At 52.0% G+C, this 25,959-nt stretch overlaps 1 protein-coding gene across 2 annotated transcripts in view; it reads right to left on the bottom strand.

Annotated features, from left to right (window-relative positions):
* The window catches only part of SLC6A7 (solute carrier family 6 member 7), a 31,161-nt gene extending 17,532 nt beyond the window's left edge, over positions 1 to 13,629 (bottom strand). The window contains exons 1-4 of one of the 2 annotated variants that reach the window (XM_042850957.2): positions 13,320 to 13,629; positions 4,372 to 4,555; positions 2,534 to 2,665; positions 465 to 699 (exon numbers count right to left, since the gene is read on the bottom strand). In XM_042850957.2, coding sequence (XP_042706891.2) covers positions 465 to 699; positions 2,534 to 2,665; positions 4,372 to 4,555; positions 13,320 to 13,352 — 584 coding nt within the window. In that variant the 5' untranslated portion in view covers positions 13,353 to 13,629. The remainder of the gene's footprint in view (positions 1 to 464; positions 700 to 2,533; positions 2,666 to 4,371; positions 4,556 to 13,319) is intronic. The other variant, XM_065555097.1, reaches the window with a different exon arrangement.
* Positions 13,630 to 25,959: the final 12,330 nt, after the last annotated feature.

Genomic DNA, 25,959 nt, shown 5'->3' with positions numbered 1-25,959 from the left:
CAGCCATGAGAGAGCTCCATGATCCCAGGTGCTAAGCTGGCATATAACATATACGACCACTGTCTCAATGCAGTGACGCAGTCCAGGCTGTGGTGGGTGGTAGGAGAGTGGTGAAGCACTGGAATGGGTTCCCTAGGGAGGTGGTGGAATCTCCATCCTTAGAGGTTTTTAAGGCCCGGCTTGACAAAGCCCTGGCTGGGATGATTTAGTTGGGGATTGGTCCCGCTTTGAGCAGGGGGTTGGACTAGATGACCTCCTGAGGTCCCTTCCAACCCTGATCTTCTATGATTCTATGCTGAATAGTGCTGATGACAACAGCCCCATGCCTCATCATGCACTTGGAGAACGTGGGTGCCCATCAAGCCATAGCGTGTGTTTTAGACCCATCGCCATGGTTCCTACACCAGTCTCACTCACTCCGACCCCCGCCCGGCTCTGTCCCGGTCTCTGGCTAGCCTCCTTACTTCCAGTACTCCTCGCTCGGGCTGACGGTGTTGGTGATGTTGAATGGGATGGCAGCATTCCCTGCCTTGATGACCTGGTGATCCAAGCAGAGGTCAGTGTTCCACCAGTTGCCGCAGTGCTCCCAGGGCAAGTTGCTTGTCAGGGACGCGAAGAGGTAGAAGAGCACGTAAGCAATGATCATGTTATAGTAAATGGCCACCAGAGAGACAATCAGGATCGTGCCCATCCCGACACCTAAGGGAGGGGAGATGTAAACACAGCTCAGTGTGACGGCAGAGAGACAACACCCAGTCATCTCTCCCAGGAGCTGCTTAGCTACTCCAATGCTACCACTGGCATCCTAGGGGCCCAGGCCTTGGTACAAGCAGACCAGCTGTTAGGAATCTAAAATGAATCTTAAACCACAGCTGTGAGCTAGGTCAAAGCTGAGCTGCGAGGACAGACTGTGCAGGAAGGAACAATAACCCACCATAGGAGGGGATGTTGCATGAGAACATCAAGGACCTTCTAACAGGCTCATCGCTTTCCTGGTTCAGGACTAGTGCTGAGAACTCCGCTCCAGCCACATCTTCCTGAGATCGCTTTGAAAGCCACAGGCCCTGGAGCAGAAATGGGATAGATCTATGCAAGGGGGAAGCTGCCCTCTAGAGTCCTGTAGACAAGTGTCAGCCAGAGAGACCCGTGTCAGAACTCCCTTTCCAAAGCTTAGCAGTGGATTGGGGGTTTGCATTGGGTGAGAAAAGTAGCGTAAATGCACGTACGGATCTTATCCAAACTTTAATTATTTTTATTTCTTAAATGAGTTTCATCTTCAGCGGTTTTTAAGTAACTTTTCTCTTTCAAGATGAAACTTTCAGAGCTGTGTTTGCTTTATGGCCCAGTCCCTGTATACAGAGATTGTCTTATTTGCATGAAGAATGATGGCATCTGATCATAAGACGTTCACGTTTATTTTTACTTTTGGTGATGGATGGACATTGAGTTGTTGCCTAGAGTTTTTTCAATCCGTTATTTTTATAGGATTTGAGGTCAAACTTTCCATAAAGTGGTGACTTAATGTCATCGCAAGTTCTTTTCACCCAGACAAGGCCCTGTCAGCCTTCTCAAAAGTGATTGTATGTTCTCTATGTCTGATATTTGAAGGTGTGGAGGGCGGCTGTCACAGGCAGACAGCCTCTGTGGTAGGCAACCAGTGAATATTTTTTAAATTGCTGGCTTAAACAGGACTTTTCTCTAAATTGACATTAGCTGAGTATGGCCTAACTCGAACCTGACTGGACCAAGCTGCATGGCCATGCAAGAATTGAAATGGAAGGAAGGATCTCTGGCACTGAGGTAGACTGACCAGACAGCAAATGTGAAAAATCGGGACAGGGGATGGGGGATAATAGGAGCCTATATAAGAAAAAGACCCAAAACTCGGGACTGTCCCTATAAAATCGGGATATCTGGTCACCCTACACTGAGGTTGGGGTTTAATCATTAAATAACAATTTGGTTTCAGTGTCAAAATATGTAAAGAGCTCCAAGTTATAGATTCGATTGACTTTGGGGAAGCTCGTTAGTTGGGCTTTATAATGAAATGGACAGTCAGCTCCTTAGATGCGGCCTTAGGATTTATATGGGTTGATTACTTGTAGCATTCATCCGATGGTTTAACTAAATGATGATTTAACCACAATCCAATATTGAAACGAACGTGTTGCTTTGACCTTGATTTGATGGCTGCATTGCTTTATTCTTAGGTTAGTTTAATATTTGTAACATCAGCTTAGCTGTGGGGATGGCTTCTCGATATTTCTTTTTGTGCAATAGTTGTAATAAAATTTATGAAACTGACGCAGAGTCCCATTTCTTTCTGGAAGTAACGTGGGACCTGAGCGCTGGAGGCCCTGGATAGATAGATGCCAGCTAGCCCACCTAAAAGCCTGACGAGCTTCCCCTAATTAGCTTTTAGTTCTCACAGTTGCCTTAAAGATCAAAGGATGGCGATGCTAACATGTCTCACCGCCAGCCCTCTGCTATGAAGGCAGGAAGGAGGAGGGCAGGATTGGGGTTGGTCACGTACCTTTAAAGAGCGGGCTTATCTTCCAGACGGCAAGTGGCCCCAGGCTGGAGAACTGGCCTAGTGAGAGCTCCATGAAGAAGATGGGGATCCCACATATTGCCAGCATGATGAAGTAAGGAACAAGGAAAGCTCCTGTAGGAGACAAAAAGGCAGGGAGGGTGAGACTGGAGAGTTGGTGCTGGGACAGGAGATCAATACAGTTTTATAGAGCTCCTGAAACCCAAAAAGTGCCCAGAGCCCAAGTCTGGAAGGTGATGAGTACCCACAACTCACGTTAAAGCGTCGGTGGGGGTTGGGATTGCCTAGGACCTGTATATGTAGGGATCCCTCCCCCCCCACCACTGCAATACAGTCCTCTCTGCAGAATAATGCTGTTCCAGTGAGAGTAAGCATCAGTTCTTAGGTCAAGGATTCAACGACTGGGGGAATTTCAGCAGGGAGGATGTAATTATTATCTGCTGGAGTATGGTCAGGACCCCAGGGTTAGCACCCCACGAGTGTGAAAAGTTACAGCGAGCAGTCACGGCCTTCATTTTACATCTCTTCTGCAAAGATGGCCCCTCCAACAGCAAGGCACCCCTCGGCGTCATGTCATCGGGCTAGCTGGATACTGACTCAGCGGGAGGCATGCTGCCTGCTGAATCATAACCACTTACTGCAGCATCCAGGAAATGTATTAGTGGTGCCCCAGGACCAGCTCTGATTCTGCTTAGCTTTCGGAATCTGGGGCAATGAGAGCTGGGCAAATAATGCATCAGGAATGGTTCATGTCCTGCCCTTGAATTCTCTGCAAACAGATAGTCAAATTCTCCAGTTTATTTACTATTCCAAATTACTAGCAAATCTCTCTCTGGAATAATTCTTCATCTGCAGGCTGTTTGCAAATACAAATCTTCTACTGTGAAGATTTGTGGTGTTGTGCGGGATGGCCATATGATGATGTGTCTGTTCCTGGAATGGATGACACATGTGACCAGACAAAAGCCTGAATTTCAGGAGTCAAGTTGGCAGTTGGCACTGTTGGTTAGTTATTGCATTGCGAAGAGTGCATGATGTTTGAGGTTTCACCCGTATTCATGCTATTCACTGAGACATTTGCAGGGACTGATTGCACAAAGGGCAAGCCTAAATGATGCAAATTTGTTCCGTAAATGAGATGAATACCCATGGGAAATGTTTGCCAGGATCTACAGAGGTCTGGAATGGACCAACAGCAACGTGAGGTGGCTACAGAGGTGGTGCCAAAGACCAGGAGGGACTCATAGAGTTTAAGACTATCAAATCCCAATCCATGTTCCCATTTTAAGGTCTTCAAATAGCAGGCCCCTTGGGGTGCTGTATTGTCACACACACGGTGGGGGTTCCCAAGCATGCACTGTATATCCTTCTAGGATATCATCAAATGAAATCATCCTCAGTCCATGGTAAACCACTCCTGTACTGAGATACCACACCTCACAGAAGTGGACTAGTCCACTGAGATAAATCCTAGGCTGTTTCTCCTGACCAGTCTGGAGAGAGACCCAGGCAGATGCAGGGAAACCATCTGAAAGCCAAGAATTTCCAAGTAACTGCAGATTCCCAACTAGGGTGACCAGACAGCGAATGTGAAAAATCAGGACGAGGGTGGGGGATAATAGGAGCCTATATAAGACAAAGACCCAAAAATTGGGACTGTTCCTATAAAATCGGGACATCTGGTCACCCTATTCCCAACCCTGAGAGGGGAGGGGAGAAAGGGACATAAGTGAGGCTTTATTCCGACATGAATCCCTCTCATGAAGGGGATGGAAGTGGTGCAACTGAGCCCATTAAAGAGGAGATGATTGAGCATGTACCTCCCCCATTGGTGTAAGCTCTGTACGGAAACCGCCACACATTCCCCAACCCCACACAGTAGCCAATACAAGAGAGAAGGAAATCCAGCTTCCCGGTCCAGTTCCCTCTCTCTGCTGGGTACTCCATCTCCAGGTCCCCATCTCCTTGGTCGCTGGGGGTCATCAGCAGGTCTGGAATTATGGGCTGACCGAGAAAGAGAAGAAGGGGGAGGAGGGTAAGGGAGTCGGAGAGAGGTAGGCCAGGGACGAAGGAGCAAGAGAGAATGTATAAACGAGGGGAGAAGAACGTGCGGGTCAAGACAGGAGAGAGGATGAAATGAGGGAAGAACGACAGAAAGGGTTTGTGGTGGAAAGGGAGAAGGTGAAAAGGGAAGAAGTGTGAGAAACAGGGTTAGAATTCATGCTGTCGAGTCACCAAGACTTTAATCCCGAGGAAGGGTCCCCTTAGAGCCCCCCGTATGGTCAGTTCCCAGAGAGCAGGATGACACGAGTGACTCCAGGAGACCCTTGGCTGTCAGTTCAGTTCAATACTATCCCTTCTGCATTTCTTCCCACTCCTGGCCGAGCAAAGGAGTGCCATGGGGACTCTCCTTGGGTGGCCAGAACTCACCTCCCAACACTATCCTGCCTGCTTTTCCCAACCAGAAAATTCAGAGGTGCTAAAGCCAGAAGGGACAATGATGAACATCTAGTCTGACCTCCTGCATAGCATAGGAGGACAGAATGAGAAGAACGGTCTCTGCGTTGCCACAGAGGGTGACATCCCCACAGAGCCGTGCTGGCGAAAACTGGGGTTGACCCTGCTTATATCCTTTTGCTGCGTGGCACGCTCCACGCTAAAAGTGCTGTATTTATTTCCCACGCTTTGGGCATTCCTGTTGGCTTGAAGTACAGTGCTTCAGTGATAACCATGTGCCTGGTGCCTCAGATCCCTTCCAGGCTCACAGAATCTGACCCCTGATCGGCAGAGTGCATGCTGCTATCACATGGCAGGATATTAACCCTTTCCTTTCCCCCCAGGATCTCAAAGCTATGCCGCCGCTCAGCAGGATTGTGGGGCAAATCTTAAAACACAGCTAGATTTGGATACGCCCCCAGATGTCTGGCTGTTTAGCCGGAGCTCACGTCCTTTGATCTGAAAGTCTGGCTGGATATTTGGCTTTGCAATGAGCCATCCACCCCTTCCTGGTGAGACACGCTTTCCGTAGCCAAAAAGAAGGCAGAGCCTGACTTGGGGGAGTGGCTAGAACAGTGGTTTTCAACCTTTTTTCACTGGCAGACCTTTAAAAAAATTCAAATGGAGGTGCCGCCCCCTTTGGCAATCTTAGACAAAGTCTGCAGGCCCCCAGGGGTCTGTGGACCACAGGTTGAAAACCACTGGGCTAGAAGATTACAGCTGGTCCTTATTTTATCTGAAGTCATGCAACCAAATGACCCAACCTCCCTGACACACCATTGCATGAGATCCCTGTACTGGTATGTCCCCCAGCAAGGGCTCTCTGCCACCCGCAGGCACCACAGACCAAAGCCCAGTGACCGAACGAGGGGCTCTCAGCCTCTGCTTAGCTGCATGCTGAATAGGCTAAGCCCCCAAGCTGCAGCGTGTCTCGTGCGCTGACCAGTGCTGTGATGGCAACGAGTCAGCGGAGTCAAGTAAGGCGACAGGTGTAATGGGACCACAGACAATAGAAGACACGCGGGTCAATGGGATCACTTGACCTCCTAGTTCTAGCCCCTCCAACATGTGTACTAGGCTCTTACAAGAAAGACCCCATAAGGGTTTGGGAAACATCTGTATGAACAGCTGGCACCTGGGGAGAATCTGCAGGGGGCACCTGGTCTATAGTTTAGAACCCACCTGTTTTCTGCACAGGGATGGAGATGGCAGAAGACCCATCTGCAGGTTAGAACCCCTTTTGGTCTGCACCCCAGAAAAAAAACCAGACCAGCAAATAAAAGGTGGCTGGAAAGCACAGGGCTGCCCCTGCCCCTGACCTCGCCAAACCCGCCCGGCACTCCCAGCAGGTGAAATGCTGATGAAGCCCCCCCGCCTGCCCCGCCGCCCTCTCTTCCTTTTCTCGCCCTCTCTTGCAGCTGCTCTTTCCTCTAGCTCAGTGGCTAAGCTACAGCTGCGAAGTTCCTGCTGCTCAGTTTCCATGGAGACAAGGAGTCGTTCAAATGGAGAAAGCGTGTGTGATGTAGCCAACCTGATCATTAAACACAGACCTGCCTGGTACGGGTGGGTTTGCCCAGATGGTTATACTCCTATATGCCTCACACCTGCCTAACATGTACATACATGCACACGTACAGACATACTTACACACGGGCACACATCATGCACACACATCCACACTTGCCTGCAACATGAGGGGGAGGGATAGCTCAGTGGTTTGAGCATTGGCCTGCTAAACCCAGGGTTGTGTGTTCAACCCTTGAGGGGGCCATTTAGGGATCTGGGGCAAAAATCTGTCTGGGGATTGGTCCTGCTTTGAGCAGGGGGTTGGACTAGATACCTCCTCAGGTCCCTTCCAACCCTGATATTCTATGATTCTATGCACACACACACCCCTGCCTCCCCCTATGCACATATACAACATTGCCTTCTGGCAAAACTTGGAAAAAATAGCAACCTAATACAAAACAGCAGCGTCCAGCAGTTTGGATAGAACTCTTCCAAAGTCTCAACAAAAAATCCAGCCTGAAGAATCTAGACCGAGACCAAAATAGTATCACTAAAAGAAAAACGCAATGATCATTGAAGACACCATTAAAAACCTACCAGTCTCTGCTGGAGGCCCCTATAACAATACAAGGGCTATATGAAAACCTCCAGAAATTCAAACTCAGGATATCGTGCAGCCCTGTTAGTACATCAGAGGAGTGGCTTGAACACAGCCAGGAAGCCTTTCTGAAGCTGTTTAACTTAGCCCTCCGGTTCACAGGCTTCCCTGAGGTATGGTCAGGGACTAATTACCCCAATACACACAAGCAGAGGTGACTTTCACTCGCAGAGGCACCTGGGTTTGCTGTAACACCAGCAAATTATTCTGTAACCTCCTTAATGAAAGATTTGACCACTAACAAAGTCAGCCAGGAGCGGTCAAGCTCGATTCCTCACTGAGAACCAACCCCCCTCATCCCCAGCCACATCCTTGCCACCAGAGAGCACGTTCACAAATGTGAGGACTAGTAACTGGACACGGGATCTGTCTGCTGTGTCGGTTTTTAACAAGCTTTGGACTCAATCTGGCGCACAGGGCTGAACCTCAAATGGGAATGAGTGCTGCCATGCATGACCCTGTTAAATCCATAGACCAATCAAACATAACTTTAAAAGAAACAGCCCACGAAACGGAAGCCTTCAAGCAAGAAAAGGGAGCAAAACAAGCGTGTCACCTCAAGCTGACCTTTTCCATTAGGAATGATCTTGGAACTCCCACCAAAAGCCTCCGTGGCATGCAGGTGATCCGCTAGCACCTCTGCAAGCCAGTCGCCAAAGGCATTCATGTGACAGCTGCCACCAAGCCAAGCCTGACTCTTGCCCAATCCAGAATCAGGGACTGCACAGCAGAAGTGGAAGCCAGGGGAAAGCAAAGCATAACTGGGCCCTGCCAGTGAGCAGTGACTCCGACCAACCTGGGATGGAGATGAACTCTCTACCGTCATACACGAAATGCCAGGGAGCGGGAGAAAGATATTCCCTCAAATTATTGCAAATAAGAAGTGCATTAGAAAACAATAAGAAAAAACTAAGCCTAAGAATGCAGACACCTGGCAGAGCTGGTGTCAGGGGACAAAGCAACCTGCCACCAGGTCAAGGAGGACAAATGGACCTAGGGGTTCAAGTCCCTATATCCCTGTGAAGCTCCATCCAGGGCAGATTGTACCTAGTTGGAACAGAGGCAACACTTATATTAGGCACCGTTAGTGAAATTCAATAGTGACACTAAATCTGCGCTGTCCGGAGAAAGCTGGGCTTCCTCAAACGTTGGACCCGCTTCACACAGGGCCTTTCATGAGTTGTAGGGCCCAACGGTGCACAGCGCAGGGGGGTGATGTTGCATCTATGAGTGCATGGCCCAAAGGAGCCCTGAGGAGGCCGGGGAGTGCAGCGGGACCTGATCCTGCACCACAGAGAGCAGTGCTGCCAAATGACGCCAGCCTCACAGAAGGAGTGAAGCCAGAGGGTTTGCCCCAAAGCCACTGAAATCAATGGCGGGGCTCCCATTGATATATGGGCACTGAATCAAGCCCTAACGAAGACGCCTGTAGCTAAGAACCATGTGGACATGCTGCATTGATAATTAAGACTCTCTTGCCTCAGAAATGCCCATTCTCTGCCCAGGTCCAGCCTCTTTCTTACCCTGGCACCTGTGAGTAAGGCACGCAGAGGGGCTCTAGACTTCTTTCTGCTCTGTGCAGAGGGCTACGCCGGCGGCTTAGCCTTCCTCACAGCTTGTGCAGCCTCCATTCGCTCTTGTGCTGGATGGAGCGCAGCAGCCTCGCACGTGGGCTGTGAAACACAAGCCGAATGGACACTGACTAGCAATGCCCCCGGGAGGCTTTAAAACAAGACTTGAGCATAAGAGAGGGGTCGGGACTAGACCGAACCCCACATCCCAGCCCTCTCTGAACTTCCTGGGACCCACCCCAATCCCATGACTCTATAACGGGGCAAACCCAATCCCCAGCTCTGGCTGGAAATTTTGGGCCCATCACCAGCAAAACCCAACTCAGACCTTTAGGGAAACACTGTTAAGGAAAATCAGGTATAAAATCCATCGAGCGTGAGAGATGTCTTGTTTTCTGTTCCGCCTCAACTTCCAACCATTTTGGGAAAAGACTTAAATCCACAGCTCATGGATGGAAACTGGATCAAAATCAGAGGGAAAAACTCTTGAACTATCCGAGATGTGACCCCAGGGCCAACACAGTGTAAAACCTCCCAGCAATTGTACTGGGCTCCTTGGAGGAAACTTGATTTAAGAGATAATAACAAGTGTTCAAAGGTTCTAGGTGACACCGAACACAAGGGATTGTGGAAAGGTTAAAAGGCCTGATCCGGTTATCCCCCTGCCATTGAGTTCCAGGAGAGTTTTGCCAGGATGGGGCCCAAAACATTCTATAGCAAAACAGCATGAATAATGGGGAAAGCAATCCTGAAGACATATGTTTCCGTTTGAGTTGGTATTTCAGGAACTAAATGTGTCCCTGAATCAAAGTTAAAATGGATCTCTATCAGCCGCAGTGATGGCTCATACAGAGACTTTGGAAGGGGTAGGAAAAACCTGCCGATATGAACTTTTAATGGATCGGGCAGTCACTTTGTCATCCAAAGTGTGAGAGGGAAGAGCCCGACATACGCTGGACCCTGCACTGAAACATCAGAGGGAGGTGGGGGAAACGTAGAAAAACATCCTACATTGCGCTGGGCAGCATAAGGGGAAAAGTGAACTAGGCAGAGACTTACAATGGGCAGAGAATCCTGGGTAAGGGGTGATTTTACTTTAGCTCTCTAAACGGATATATACTACACGGATTATTCCAGGGAAAACCGGTGGCAGGAGGTCAGACTAGAAGATCACTGGGAATCTATGAAGCCAGGCTCAATTACAGATTAGAGCAGGAGTTCTCAAACCTTTTCATGGTGTGGCCTACATTTCAATAGTGAGCTGATCTCCTAAACCCCTCCCCTCCCATTCACTACAGGGCATCCCCATCTCCCCTCCCATTCCCAATCCTACAATGTCCCTTTGGTAGCTACAGGACAGTAACACCTGAATGACTGTCTAGCTGTCTTTTAATGTGGATTGGCAGCTAGAAATAAAAAGGAGCCTGAACCGTGTGACTAGCTCATGGAGGATCGGTCCATCAAGGGCTATTAGCCGAAATGGTCAGGGACGCAACACCGTGCTCTGGGTATTCCTAAACCTCTGATTACCAGAAGCTGGGAGTGGACAACCAGGAATGGATCACTCGATAACTGCCTTGTTCTGTTCATTCCCTCTGAAGCATCTGGCACTGGCCACTGTCAGAGGACAGTATACTGGGCAAGACGGACCTTTGGTTTGACCCAGTCTGGCCGTTCTTATGTTCTTAGCTAGGTCACTGCAGACCATCGGTGGTCGACAGAGAACCTACGTACAAGGCTGTAAATGGCACCTGTGGGATGGAACAGTAACGGTAGTACGTGTAAATAGAGAGACGGGTGTGGCAAGAGAGTGTTTGTACCTCATTCATTTACAGAGAGGGGGAATTTAATTTTCAGTAGATTGAACTGTCATTAGTTGAGACAAAATCACTGAAGAAATAATTCTATATATTGAACAATAAGCAAGCCTTCCACAAGCGCAGCGACTGACAGGGCCAAAGCAGCCAGGCTGGTAGAGCAAGCATATGTCTTGGTTTTACTAGGGCAGTCCTGGTTTTTCATAACCTGTTCCGGCGTCTTAGGAACTTCTTTCATGGTACTTGAAATGTCCCACTTTTTCGTTTCAGCCATCAGGCTGCTTGGGCTTTTAAGAACTACAGAATATGTGGTCAAGACCAAGTTGGAATTCAGTCTAGCAGGAGGAGTCGGGCGGCGTGAGCACCCAAATGAGAGAAGGGAGAAGTAGAGCGGGCGCTCCCAACACTTGTAACGCGTTTTGTGATATGCTCAGACAGGCACTACGGTGAGTGCTATGCTAGCAGGAGCAGCCCTAGCCCACACTGCTTAATGAAGCGCACTCTTCTCTTTCAAATGAGCGTTGTGGGTCTGGCGGGAGATCGAGGAGCAGGGAGCCATGGCAGAGAGAAGGGCTTGGTGCAGACAGAAAAGCACCACACATGCCAGAGAAGAAACAGAGTGGTGGAGAAAAGAGAGAGAGACCAGAATCAAGAGGAAAAGGGTCAGGAGGAGAGACAGAAAGCAGAGGTTTAATAGTAGGCTCCTAGGCTTTGAGTTTCAAAGGGGCCGGAGAGGGAGCTGAATGCCCAGCACCCAGGGGATGACAGACCCCCTCAGGGCCCTCTGAACTCCCACCTTATGTGAAGGAAACTCCCTGCATGAAACCCAATGTAGCCAGGCATTAGGGCTCTGTCCTGTCTGGGAGCAAAGGGAGGGATGGGTGGGAGAGTGCCCCAGTCACATTCGCTCCGTTGTTTGGTCCCCCCGGGAGGCAGGGGAAGAGAGGAGATCTGAGGGGAAAAGGGAGGTTTCTGGGGGATTGGAAGGTCTCTCAGAAAGGGGGTGCCTCGGTAAGGGGCCACGCGAGCTGAGGGGGGATTTGAAAGATGAGACGTGGTAAGAAAATGTCCACTTTATTTGAAACTATTCTGTAAAGAGCCCCTCAGCATTCTCTGTGTCTTGTTACTTGGATTCATTTAAAGAATCCCACAGGTTTCCCTTCAAGTCTCCAGATGTTCCCCGCACAACCTGGGACTGGCAAAGAAACCTGTAGACTGGCTGAAACGCTCTCTACGGTCCAGGGGCCGCAGCAACTTCCACTAAAATCAGAGCGTGAGAGCTCGCGTGGGCAGAGAGAAGGGGCCGCAGGGAGATAAGGCTGCAGCTGGCTGTCCGTGAGGCTTCAGCGCACGGGCAAGGGAGCTGCTGAACCTGACAGGAACGTGGCAAAGGGCTGTGAGTGTATGTTTCCCTTTCCTACCGGCGGGGACATTTCACCTCAGATGCCAGACTCTCATCTGGGGCAAATGGAACATTTGTGCCCTTTTGTGGCCCTGACCCTGTCTGGGAGGGGAACTCCAGTCCCAATAACTAGCCTTGGCGGGGGAGGGGAGTCTCTTTATCAGCAAGAAGTCCAGCTGCTGGAAACTGAGGCACGGGGGCCAAGTGCAGGGGAGCTGGTCGGGACATGCCAGGGAGAGGATCAGTGCCATGTGTCCGCATTCACCCCACCCTCCTTGAGCCCTCCTATCCCTGATACACCAATACATTTCTTTTAAATACATTCCCTGCCACCTCACAACGGACAGAACCTCCCCACACACCCTTCCTAGCCAGCAGCCCCAAGGGACAGGATGGAAACTCCTCCAAGCAGTTTAGAGCTCCCTTAGGCAGGGGAGAGGCCTCGTCATTCCCCCCAGAGTGCTCCATCCCCCTGAGTGCAGGAGCTCTTGGGAACCTTCGGAGAGCTGCAGTTTTACAGGGGTCCGTTACTTTTTCTGCCCAAAGTGGAGAAGCCACAAAGGGTAGAAGCAAGGGGAGGGGCCAAGAGAAGGGGGAGGAGCCAAAGGAACCAGAGAGAGAAGAGACGGGGTTCTGGGGAGGATCAAACTGCTTCCTGTCCGCTGGCCAGTCCACGGATCCCAACAAACGTTGAGCACCCGCGGCTCCCAAAAGATAGCTCAGGCCCTACTCCCTCCCCAGAGCACCTGCGCCCGCCCCACATCCGCTGCACCTGTGCCACCGTGGGTATGATGCCAGGCGTGCAAACCACACAACACCTCGAGGAACAGCGTGTTCCACCTGAGCGCCCACCCCCGCCCGCCCAGACACAACATGAATCATCCCGACGGAAACACCTGCTCGCTCGGAAAAGCATCTCGACAGCGAGGCTGGCGGGCGAACGCGGGACCAGCCAATTAGCTGCGCAACGCCGGGCGTCGATGTTTACTGAACTTGCTAATTAAAGAGAGCGAGAAGAGCTCGTTACGAAATGCCAGCCACCCACCTGCTTAATCTGCTACGGAGCCAGATTTGGCTCCCAGGATCAGAAAACTCCCCTCTTCCCATTTGCAATGAATGACTGTTAATAAGTACACGAAACAACCCCCCTACCCCAGGGGGAGAGGAGAGGGAGGATTGTGAGGCTGTACATTAGTCCCCTTGACTTGCCTGGTTTGCATTAAAAAGGCACCCCCATGCTGGTCAGCCCCACAGCTTCCCCCCTCCTCTCCTTCCTTGGCATCTCATTCTGCGGTTACAAATTGCTGCTTCCTACCTCCCGGAGATGGTGCTCCTGGACCTTCTTCATCCTGAAGTCCGGTTGCTATGCTTCCCCTGCCTCTCCGCACGCTGACACCTTCGCTCGCCCCGGAGACCGTCTCTACGGCGATGGGGAGGGAGGAAAGGAGAATCCGAAAAAGAAAAGGAAGAATCCCACTTCTCGCTCTCCGGCTCTCTCCTCCTCAGCTGGGTGTTCCTGGCACAGACAGAGGAGATGTTAACCCTGTCTGGAATGAGACAGAATGAGAGAGGGTGCAACCAGCAGGCTGGCACACGGGCTTGCTCTGAGTTGGAAATCGCTGGGTGGGGAGCAGCAAGTGGGAAGAGGATGGATCCCAGCAGGCTGCAGATGGGCTATCAATCAAAAGGGTTTCCGCCATGTGCGGGGTCTGTGGGCTGAGTCCTACTTCGGGAAAGCAATGAGTTCCAATGAGGACAACCCCGGTGGCTCAGGGACTGGAGATCCTCAGTGACCCCGTGAGGGAATGCTCATTGGGTGGGAATCAGGCGGAGACCAGGGCTGCAGCACATGTGGAATGAGTGTGCTGGATCTCAGTGTGATCCCTACTGGATATTTATCCTGGTCCTGGATCCGGCTGGCAATTTGCCAATGCTGGCTCCCAATGCCTGGGAGCGGCCCGGATTGGAGCAGCAGGCCATGTCACAGGTGAGGTTTGAGGTGCGTGAGCAGTAAGACAGGGCTGAAGTGCTGCAGGACTTGAATAACAGGGTGTGCTGCAGGTAAGGGTTGAACGTATCAGCCGATACAATGGGATCAAGCCAGTAAGAATCTGCCTAAATATCCAGAGGGACTAGACCCATGGGGTTCACCCCACCAGCGCTGACTGGGCCCTTCTTTAAGCAGGCCCTGCGATAGCCCATGCAGAAGGCACCCCGGGGTTCTCCGAACATCCCGTAAGAGATGGGCTCTGAGACAGGGAACCCCGAAGCACAGCTCTAAACAGTGCGAGTGCCCCTAGCAGCCTCCCTCGATTGCGCGACAGCCCAGCAACGTATAACAGGGTTAGTGTGTCTGTCTGGGAGCAAGAGCAGATTCACCGGCCGGAGAGGGGAACGTGTGAGGGGAGTCCCTCTCTTTCCAGGTGTAGAGCTGCCAACCGGCACACAGGCCCAGGACAGAAAACCAGACCTGTCACACTGCGCCTCCCGGTTCCTTCCTGCCCATATTTATTCCCCGCCCCCCAGAGAGACGTTGCCACGGGAGCTCTCGCCTGCGGGAGCCAGAGCTCCAGGGAACAGTGTCGTGCTGCAGGCGCTAGGACAGGGGCTCTCAAACATTCTCACAGCGCAAAGCCCCTCTTACTAGAGAGATGGGCTCCCAGACCTCTCCCCTCCTGCCACGTCCCTGGGATAACTACACCAACTGCCAACCTGCAAAAGGAACTGAGGGACCATTAGCAGCTGGAAATAAAGAGAACATGCTTCATTTACTTATTGGCTTGTCTCTGGTGCTCATCCCTGGAATCTGAGCATCTCACGTATGCTAATGAACTAATCCTCAGAGCACCCACGCCAGGTGAGGAAGTATTATTACACCCTTATTCTGGGGAAACTGAGGCACAAAGTGGTTAACTGATTTGCCCAAGGTCCCAGAAGAGGTCTGATTCAGTGCTAGGAACAGACCTCAGATCTCCTGAGTTCCAGCCCAGCGCCTTAACCACGAGCCCATCCTTCCTCCCACGCGATTAGCCAGCTCTCCAGGAACCACCAGCAAGGGTTGGATAAATCATCAGCTGTCCCTGGATCCACAGCTGAACACCTGCTAAGCTAATGGGCTGATGCTGTGACTTCCTGAGGCAGGACTCTGGGCCCTGGCATCATACTGTGGTGGCAATTCCCCAATTGCACAGAATCCCAGCGTGCATGCACATAGGTCACCGGGAGCCGAGCACTTACCTCCTGCTTCCAGAGCAAGAAAATCTTTAACCTCCCCAACTCTGCGTTCCAGCCTGAGACCCCAGCACAAACCGAGGCTGCAGTGAGACGCAGAGGGACAGCGCTGGGATGTCTTGGAAAGATCCGCCCCAGGGGCACAGGCGACACCCCTCCATCCCCAGGCTGGGGCATGAGAATGACCCAAGCAGAGGCAGCCCCCAGAGAATCCATCCTAGAAGCTCTGAATGGTGGGGCAGGGCAGTTGGGCTCTTTACCAGAACTGTGCTAGCGCACAGAACCGTGATGCAGAGCCCGTCCACACTGACCAGTCACAGCAGGTTAGAAATGGGGTTTGCTAGACCTGGGTTGAAATGAGTCCCAGACACCGTTCCCCACCCGGGGGGCAAAGGGACCCTCATACCCCCAGGCCAACCAGACTCCCCCTACCATGGAAGGGCTACGGAAAATATTTCTCTTTTCCTGCAGTCCCCATCCTCCGGGGAGAGATTCCTCTGGGTCACCGGCTCTTTGAGGGGTGGGGGCGGGGGACGGATAAATCAGCTGGTCTGGACACAGCAATCCTGCCCACCCCTCCCCTTGCCCTGTAAAATTCGACTGATCAAATGAGGTCTGGGCTTTTTCTCTCTCCCTTTCCCCTCCCTCCACCGTGTCGTTGTCTCCCCTCTTGGCTCCCTTCTCTCTCTCTCTCTCTCTCTCCCCTCCTGTCTTTTTTTCCTCCCTTCCCTTCCCCTCCTCCCCTTAGCCCTCCTCTGGGGGGGAGCTGGTTTCCAGCCCCGCTCTGCCCAGGGGAGTTGGCAGCTGCCACTCCTACAGGGGTCCCTGCACAAGGCCCAAACCTGGTGTCCCTGCTCCCCCTGCTGGTGGAGCTCAGCAACAGTTGAGACGATTCTTGCAGTATGGGAACAATGGAAATAATTCCCTGGGCGGGAAGGGTTGATTTTAAGAGGGGGAGCCGCTCCCTCGAGGTGTGGGCTGTCGGGGGCAGGAGGGACTAGACCCATGGGGTTCCTGACTGACCCATCTGCACAAAGCCCAGGGAGGGAGAGGGATTGTTTAGGTTGGCACGAAGGGGGATAGTTCGGGTGACCTGCAGCGATGTAGGCTGGTGCTCAGGGGGGACCTGCTGGCAGCGAGCTGGACCAGGCCGAGCCGTACGATCTCCGGGGAAGCGCTGGGACACGGGGATATTTTAGGACGTCGGCCCCTTGCTTGGGGCATTTCACTCCCAAGCGGGCGAAGTGCTGGACAATGCAGGGAACTGTTCTGCATTGGGAGGGGACCCACTCTTATGTCTGCTTTGAGGCGAGAGGCAGGAATCCGCCCGGTAAGGGACTGGACGGCTCTCCCTTGCATCAGGGCTTGCTCTGCCGGTTGGTAGGAGCCCAGCAGGAGGAATGGGCAGAGACTTTTTCAACCTAGACGTCTCTGGGGCATTTATCAGACCGGCTGCAGATTTGAGGGATTGGGGGGGTGCATCTGGAAGGACTTGGTGAGACTGGGGAATAATGCCCCCCCCCCAGTGCTGAGCGGGAGCCCGGGGTGGCCATTGTAACAGTGGGCAGGGTGAGCCAATGGCGGAGTTACCAGTAAGACCCTACAGTTATGGGGTGTCCCGGTGAATTATAACCGTGCTGGTATCTTACCCTATCCCATCTTATCCCCTGCACAGCAACCCTGGGTCCCCAGGGGAAGGGCCTTTGGGCTGGGCCCCCGAGTGGCATTTCCCTTTCGCGCTGGTCCGTGCTCAGGAGATCAGGGGAGTCTGCAGCTCCCTAAAGTCCTGACTGTCTGGTAACAGGCACACGATGTTCTGGCCAAGCCAGAGGGCACGATTCCCCCTGCCAGCCCTGCTTAAATGAAGCGATTGGCTGTGAAGGGGCTAGGAGAGGACAGGAAGTAGGTAACTGCCAGTCAAGCCTTGGCAGAGACCCCTGTGCAGTACCCCTGTGCAGGGACAAGAGGTCTGGTAGAGAGTGAAGCAGGGACTAAGCCAGTGGGTAGAGGGCTGTTGGGTTTCCACCTCCGGTTGCTCTCTTCTAATCCATGCATCTCTTCAGCCAGGGGGGAGCAGATGCCAGGGGGAGGCTGCTTGGGCTGTCATTGGCCACAGGCAAAGCACAATTCACATTCCCAGGTACTCGGAAATCCCTGCTGGCTACTTCATGGGACCAGGTGTCCCTGAAACCAAAGGATGTTCCTGTTTTCCTCCCGTCATGTTGAGTCAAATCCACAGGGGGCTGAGGAGGACATTTGCTGGACTGAGGAGAGGAAGAAGTCAGTCCTCTTCTCTGGCTCAGCCTCCCTGATGGCCACCAGAACCATCTCCAGTGCACCATCTCCCCCTCTCCAGAATAGCTGTCCTGGTTTGCCCTGTAAGAGGCAGGTAAGTGCCATGTCCCTGAGGCTAATGAAATCTGGCCTTTGTTCTCCGACCTCCCTCCCCTGCCCCCGGAGCTGGGTTCTACATGTGCCCTCTGCCCTTCCCCAGCTCCACGGTAGGGGGCATGTTACAGGGCAGGACATCATAGAGTGAATGGCTGAGAAATCCCTACAATGCGCCAGCCCTTGTGGGAATTGACTTGAGCACCTGAATATCACTGAGCATCTCTGTCAGAGCTCTGGGCATGAGGGGGCAGGACCATCAGAGCACGGCGGCTTCACAGACATGGGTAAAGATTCCAGGATAGTCGTCCCCCCCCCGCCCTCCACCTGCTCATCAAACATTATCTGTCCAATACAGGGCCTGGCAGCCATGCTGCAGTGGCTGCCAATCCAATGGGAACGTCCCCAAGAGCCGCTGAAGCCACGACATCCGCCTCCTGCAATCTAACACTCCATGTCTGTGCGTGAGAGCAACTCTGTCCATAGCCGGCTGCAGCAGCATCTGTCCTCAGTGTCAGAAGCATTGGTCTTGCAGTAATCCCCAAAGGTTCCAGTCAGGATCATTATGGCTATAATACTTTGCACATAGCATCCGAAGATCTCAGTGTGAGTTATGAACACCCATTAGCTAAGCCACGCAGCACCCCAGGCAGTGGGTTGGTCTAGGACTCTAGGTATACTTAATTCAGCCTCAGCATGGGGTGTGTGTGTGTGGATTAAATGACCTCTTGAGATCCCTTCGAGCCCTACATTTCTGTAATTAGCCCAATCTTACCGGTGGGGAAACTGAGGCACGGTGCCGTGAATTGACAGCAAGTCAGTGGCCAAATCAGGAGTGGGATCTTAGCGTCCTGATGCCCAGTCCCCTGCTCTAACCTGGGCCACAGATGGGTTCCTATGGAGGGGAAGCAGGTACAGGCACTCCTTAGGGAAAGAGGGAGCAGCTCCTAGAGAAGGAAATAGTCCCTGGGGCTGGTGGTGCCCCCAGAGCTGGGATTCAGTTTTGGGAAGGGCCTCATGCAGACAGAAGCAGGTGTCTGCACTTCCAGGAGCTCTCACACCTCCTTGGCACTCGCAGCCCAAGACAGCAGGGATCTGTGGCTGCAGGGACTGTCTAGAGGGATGTTGGCCTAGTGAGCAGGTTAAAGACATGGAAGCCACCGCCAGTGGACAAGGACAGCTCGATGCCACCCGGCTACAGTGCCACAACCGGTTCCTGAGCTGATGAGCGCAAAGAGGCCAAGTGGGCCGGGCAAGCTGCATACATCACCTCGAACGGAGGTGTTCCCTTTCTTGACTGTTTCTCTGGAGGCTGCATCGTCCCCGATGCTAACGAGGCTCCCGTAGATCACCCATGCCTGTAGCAGTAAGTGTATGTGACAAAATATTTGTTCAGTGCAACCCCCTGCCGTCTACAGCTTGGCAGCCAGCCTCTGATGCGCAGTACGGGGTGCCTGGGTTGGCATTCCTGCTCTCTCATGGAAGTGCATGAAGCCAGTGAACTATACTCAGGGGACATCAGCCTCTCTCCATAGGGGCTGGAACTAGGGGGCAGCAGCACCCCCTGACTTGAAGTGGTTTCCATCATATGCAGGGTTTACAGTTTGGTTCAATGGCTCTCAGCCCCCCCATTATACAAACTGTTCCAGCACCTTTGCCTCTCTCTGCGGTCTGACATTTGGATAAAACTTTTCACAGGGTGGACTTGTTTTGTGCTTTACAGCGGATAATAGCTGGGTAGGCCCCTGGTGACATGGGGGGGCGGTATTTGAATTACTCTATCCAGCTCAGCCTTGCGAGTGTGCGAGCGTTCTCCTGAACACTCCGACAAGAGGGAATCGCATGCTTAGGTCTGAGAATGAACAAGGAGTGTAGAATTTGTGTATGTTGGGAAGGTATTAGATTAAAAAATAGAGAGCAAGATTTTCAAAGTGCCCGGGGATTTAGGAGCAAATCCCATGGATTTCCAGTGGGATTTGTGCTCCTAAATCCCTTTAAGCAATTCTGAAAATCTACCCCTAAAAGGAAAAGGAGCCTACACATAAAGAGAAATAGCTACAAGAGCAAAAGGATGATGCAGTGCCTCAAAGTTTGCACAATTTACCACTTGGAATCTAAGTTTTATGATCTGAATTTCCCAGTGGGAGTGGGTGGAGCTGAGTGAAAAGTGTATCCAGTGAAGTTCTCCTCTTACCCTACCACTAGAACAAACAGAATGCCAGATCCCATTTGTGTCCGATGTCTTCCCTATTTGGAAATATTCAGTGATTCCCCCCCGCCGCCCCCACATACACAAATTTTGTTAACTCTGTGGATGGCTCACGAACTACAGCTCTTTGCAGATATTCACTTTTTGAGCTACATTGGTAGGTTGTAAGTGGTCAGGGAAGTCACATGGTATTGTTTCTGTTCCCTGATTGGCTGAGTGTGCAACCACATAGATTATAAATCCAAAAGGGACCACTCTGATCATCTAGTCTGACCTCCTACACAGAACGTCCCTGAATTAATTGCTGTTTGAACCCCAGCAGATCTTTTAGAAAATACATCCAATCGTGATTGAAAATTTCCAGTGCTGGAGACTCCACCCCAGCCATTGGTACGTTGTTCCAGTGATCAATTACCCTCAGTCTTTCAACTTTGCACCTTATTTCCAGTCTGAATTTCTCTAGCTTCAACTCCCAGCCATTGGATTTTTGTCAGACCTTTTGTCTTTTAGCCCGAAGTGCCCATTTTCAGAGGTCTCACTCCTGGCTTACCCTGTGCCTCGTCGTTTGTGTGTGCAACTTTGAGCTGCCCTGGAACATTTGTGCCAGTGAAAGCCAATTGCACGAATGTTCATGGACAGTGGAAACAAAGCACCTACCACGGGCAGTGGATGGAACTAGTGATGTCAATGGAGTTGGGGCCATTTGCTCCAGCAGAGAATGTGGTCCAAAGTGGGTATGGGTGAGACCGATGCAAATTCACTTTGGTGCAGACCCGTGTACATGTTCTGCAGAACCAGCCCAGCTCTGACAGTGGAAGGGAATCTGCCACTCCAGCTGGTTTGGGCTCATTCAAGAGGAGAATCTGAGCAGATCGGGGATCGCAATTTGAATGCTGTTAAGACAAGCCTGGACAGCGTTGGGGGTGGCACATATCGCTGGTGAAAGTGAGGGGCCAACTGAGCTGGCTGGTGTAGTCAGCCGCTGTGCAGTTTCCCCTGCCCATCTGTCCTGCAGCACCCCCCGCTAGTCCCACTCACAGGCTCACTCGAGCAGAGGCTACGGCACACAGTCATCTTGCAATGGGGACGAGTCCGTAGGTGACAGGGATGAGGGCTGCAAGCACATTTTACCCAGGAATTGGAGCCAAGGTCCGTGGGGAACATCAGTGCAGTAACGCCCTGCACCCCAGCTGCAAGGCGGTTTGTCACTGTGCCCACCTGGGACTCCAGAAGGAGTCGGACGTTTCATATCGGGCATTGGCACCGCTCCACCCTTTCCGTTCCGTGCACTGATGCTTTGTTTGCATTTCGCTTCTGTTTGAGCTCAATCAACCTTTTGACTTTTTCCCCAGGGATCCACCTAAAACACACAACAGCATTAAAGAGAAGAGGTGGGTGTCTGGTTATTAAAACTGCCCCAGCACAATGTCGCCAGGGCATATGCCTAACTGATTAAAAACAATGCAACATTTAACTGAACTGACATCAAACTAAGGGCTTGTTTTCAGGGAGGAATTTCACCAGCAGAACTACACCAATATAATTATACACTACAGTTATACTGGTATAGCGCCACATGGGAACAAGCTTATTCTGGAATAAGAAGAGCTTTATTCTGGTTTAGTTTGTTATTTTGAAAGCAATATAATCACACCGGTATAATTTCTGGTCAGTTTCCCCATGTAGACAAACCCTAAATGTAAAGAGATTGGACTCCACCATCAGCAGAAATATGCCCTGGCCGAACCACCCACGTGGGCAAAGGCCTGAGTAGCCAAATGAACTTTGTTGTTGTTCTGAAGGTCAACAGACCTGAGCTCAGTTTGAGCATTGGGGGCCCTCTTCTGTAAAAGTATTGCCCTGATGTGTCTTCCTGCAAAGAGAAAAACAAATACTTTCATTCAGAAATGAGAGTAAAGAATAAAGAAGGAGCCAAAGTAGAATCTCTGAGAGAGCACGGTGTAGGGGTCTCTATAACAGGCCGCAGCCACTCTGAGAACAAAATGGCTGCTAAACACTGCCCACAGGGAGAGATCTTAGGCTCTGGAAGGTGCAGCACACCTAATAATAGTAATAATAATACCAACCTCTGTTCATCCATAGACCTCAAAGTGCCGTACAAAGGAGGGAAGCATCAGTACCCCCATTTTACAGATGGAGAAACTGAGGCACAAAGCAGGGCTACTTGCCCAAGGTCACCCAGTCACTTAAAACCTAAGGTTTCAGTTTCATAGCTGCATGCCCCAGTTTCCAAATGTTCACCGCTCGGGAGTGTAAGCGAGAGCACGGCTGCCAATTTTGGCTGTTGTGACGGCGCACGGAGAGAGCTGCTTCCTCGTGTGTTTCCTGCTGAGCTGGTGCCAAAGGCCGTAGCTTTGAGAGCAAGGCTGGGCTGAGCTGTTGAAAACATTGGCCCAGCTGGGGTGGCAATCCCAGCAACCATAGAGAAACATTTCACAGTTTTGCCACAGATTTTCCTGACAAGCTTTGCCTTTGGTCAGACTCACCGTAGCTTTATGTGGGAACTGAACTGGCCTGGGTGCACAGACCAGGCCATTTATGGCCGAGAAAACACGTCTGTCTCTCCGGTGACCAGCTGAGTGCTGTGAGTGGGTGAAGGAGAATGCTCCTCTTCTTCTTCCACTTTCTTCCTTTGGGGCAGTGCTTAACTTCTAGGCTTGGCAGTTCAGAGCCCCAGCACCTGTGGGCTTGCTGTGTCAGTTATGAGAGTAAAAAAATTGCTTGAGCCCCGGCACCTCTTTCCTTACAAATTAAGCTTTGCTCTGGAGGAATTAACTTCAGGATGTAAATCATCATAACTGGGGACCTGGCCCTTCGGGTCAGTAACGGGGCTGTGGATTGGGAGGGGAGTAGGGAAAACATCCCAGCCTCTGTTCTGGGCCCAGTGTACTGATCCCAGCTGACTCGGACCCCGGGCAAGCGGGGGCTATTATTATTTACGTGATTGGTGCTTTGCAGCCAGGCCTGAAGAGCAAATATCAGTTCTCTGCTGGTGTGAACAGGCAAAATTCCATTGATGTGACAGACGTTGGGGTCATTTGTACCAGCAGAGAATTTGGCCTTTCAATGTCTCTGTCCCAGAAAACTTATAAACTGCACCGTCCTGAGCAAACTGGTCTAGCTGCTCTGCTACCATGCCCCAGCCGTCCTGCAAGCTAGCAGAGAGAGTCCCTGATCTCGGGACAGGGATGTCCCAATTCAGTCTCTGCTTTGCAAGATGTAAGAAAGGAGGCAGATGTCTCAGGGCACCAGTTAGTCACTGTTTGGTAATGTACCTGTTTGGAGCCTGTTGGCAGGGTCGCTGCGTGTTGGGCTAATTATATTGTATGGTTTTACTTTGTAAAGAAGGTGTCTCCGCATAATGATTTACCGGGATACCATGAGATCAAGGAAATGGTGCTGAATGCCTCTAGGAGCATCGAAAATCCTGACGTGTAAGGTGCTGAGCTATACACACACACATGCAACACACACGAACACGCGACACACACATAGTGTGACCATGCTCCTTGGCCTTCCTCAGAGCCACCCTGTAAGTGCCAGCAGCCCAGTCTCTGTCCTGTCCTGCTCCAGTGCTGGGATGAACAGGGACCTGGATGGATGCATTTCATCACCCAGGGCGAGGTGTGTTCTGGGGGAGGGGGCACATTTATTGCCACTTCCCGAAGCTGCCTGTTCCCTGCACACACACACGGCCAGCAGGAACCCGAGGGCACAGCCTGCGGCTCCATGGACTTTTACCCTGCTATGCAAACAGTCAGGCACCTGATACGAGTATCAGGTGGAATTTCATCCCGACAACATAGTGCAGGAACAACTGCAAACGCGTCTTCTCTCCCTCCCCCAGGGCCATCCCTTCCCAGACCCGTTCCTCCACCCCTAGCTGTCCGAGATGTGTCACCTCTCCTTCCTGCAGTACCACTGCTCCTCCCCCATGGCTGCATCACTATTCCCTTTGCCCACACGGTCAGCGCCCACTCCCCTTCCAGCCCAATGCCCTTCCTCCCCCCCCACACACACCAACGCTCGCACACACAGCCTTGCACACCTGCCTGTCACACACACGCAGCGTGATTAGCCTGCTATCTCCACACCCATGGTAGGATGAGGGCAGAGGTGCCAACGGGGAGTGATGGAAAGCCCTGTTCCAGCCACTGACTGGTGTGTGCCAGTGAGGGAGAGGCAGAGGCCTTGCTCTCCCCACCAGCTCTCACAGCTAACCTGGTACGTTAATAACCCAGGCAATGCACAGCACCAACATTCAGCGGCAAGCCTGGGCTGCCTGGAAGGAACTTTGCTGCTTTGCTGAATTCTCTATTTGTGTATCTCACCCTCCCACCCCCACCCAAACCTCGGTGTGATTCCCCCTTCTCTTAACTTTTCCCTGCTCTTGTCCTGCTGGTTGAGAGGAGAGACAGCTCCTTGAGATGCTCCAGGTACAGGGAGCTCTGGGGAATATGTCCCTGCACGACTGTCCCTTCCCAAGCCCTCCCCTCCTATGAGACCTTCAGAGCTAACCCAGAATCCCGCCACTGGCAGATACCTTCTAGAGCAGATCTTAGCTCAGGTGCTCAGAAGCTCCCATCTCCTTTACCCAGCTCACCCAGTCCCTCCTCAGGTGTGCAAGGATGGTCCAGTGGTTAAGGTGCTAGACTGGAGCTTGTGAGCGAGGGTTCATTTCCCAGCTCTGTCACAGACCACCTGTGGGATCTTGGGTACGTCACTGAGGGCTCAGCGACATGGGTTGAAAGCCCCACGCAGCTAGTGCGGAATAGCTATTCCACGCTAGTGCCCCTTTGTGGGGATTAGGTTAATCTGCTTTAGCACAGAATAAGAGTGTCCACACAAGGCCGGAGTGCAGAATAGCTATTGCACTTTAAATTTACCCCCTAGCTCTTTCACACGAACTTCCTTGTGCATTCCCCATGTAGACAGCCCTTAGTCTCCGCGTCTCACTTCTCTGGCTGTTAAACGAGGGAGACAAATATTTTCTGGCTGGAAATTGAAGCTAGACAAATTCAGGCTAGAAATAATATGGTGCACATTTTTAGCAGGGGGTAATGAACCATTGGAACGATTTACCGAGGGGGGCAGTGGATTCTCCATCGCTGAACATTTTACATCAAGATGGGCTGGTTTTCTGAAAGATCTGCGCTCGTCCAACCAGGGATTTATTCGGGCCCGTGTGAAGCCGGAGGTCAGACTAGATGGTCACAGGGGTCCCATCTGGCCATGGAATCTGAGTCTATGAATAGCTGTGATGCTATTCTGCTTCCACCACCCTGGTCATGTCCCCCTCCCTATACTGCATTGACTCCCTCTGTTCTATACTAACTTCATCATGTCCCCCCCACCCCGGAGCTCTGCCCACCTCTCCCCCTTCACCTCTCCTGCTCCCTGCATTCTGCCTTGTCACCTCACTACCACATCTCTGCACCTCCAGCCCCTCCAGGCACTAGGCCAGTAGTAAGCTCCCTCTAACATCCCCCATGCTTCCCCCGACCCCAGCTGCCAGACCCACCTTCACTGCAAAGCGGCTTCCCCACACCATGTAGGTGTTCCCATCTCTCTCCATGCCTCTGGGGGAGGGCGCTGTGTTACGTGTGGCCCTGCTCAGCACGTGGGCTGAACGAACAATCAAACACACTGCTGATTAATACTGGAGAGGAGTCCCAAGCGCGGGCAATGGCTGGAAAGGGGTTTTCAAAGGCACTCGGCCTTGCCCTAACTTTGCTGAATCCTACAGACAGCTCCATCCCAGCATGCCTCAGTCAGGATCGCCCTCTCCAGGGCCACCTGGCTGCAAGGCCCTGGGTTAATATGGATCCAAAATGACTTGTAACCATCCGCTCCTCCTCACACTAGCACCTCTCCCCTCCCAGCTCAGGTTACCACAGAAGCTCTCTGGTGCTAGCAAGTTGGGTGGGTGGGAGGAGGGGGCAGTGTGACCACAGAGGAAGGGCGAGACAGGGAATGGAAGCAGGGACCAGGATGTGCTCCCAGAGCCAGACACTGCCCATCCGTCCCTGTTCCCTTTCGCCATCCCTTCTCCACGCTGCAGGGCACCGGTGCCAGCTGCTCCATGCGCTATCTTGTATCTTCTCTC

This window comes from Chrysemys picta, chromosome 8, assembly GCF_011386835.1.
Source record: "Chrysemys picta bellii isolate R12L10 chromosome 8, ASM1138683v2, whole genome shotgun sequence".
NCBI classification, from domain to species: domain Eukaryota; kingdom Metazoa; phylum Chordata; order Testudines; family Emydidae; genus Chrysemys; species Chrysemys picta.
The sequence above is the reverse complement of the archived record's forward strand: the minus strand, read 5'-3'. Positions and strand labels throughout refer to the sequence as shown.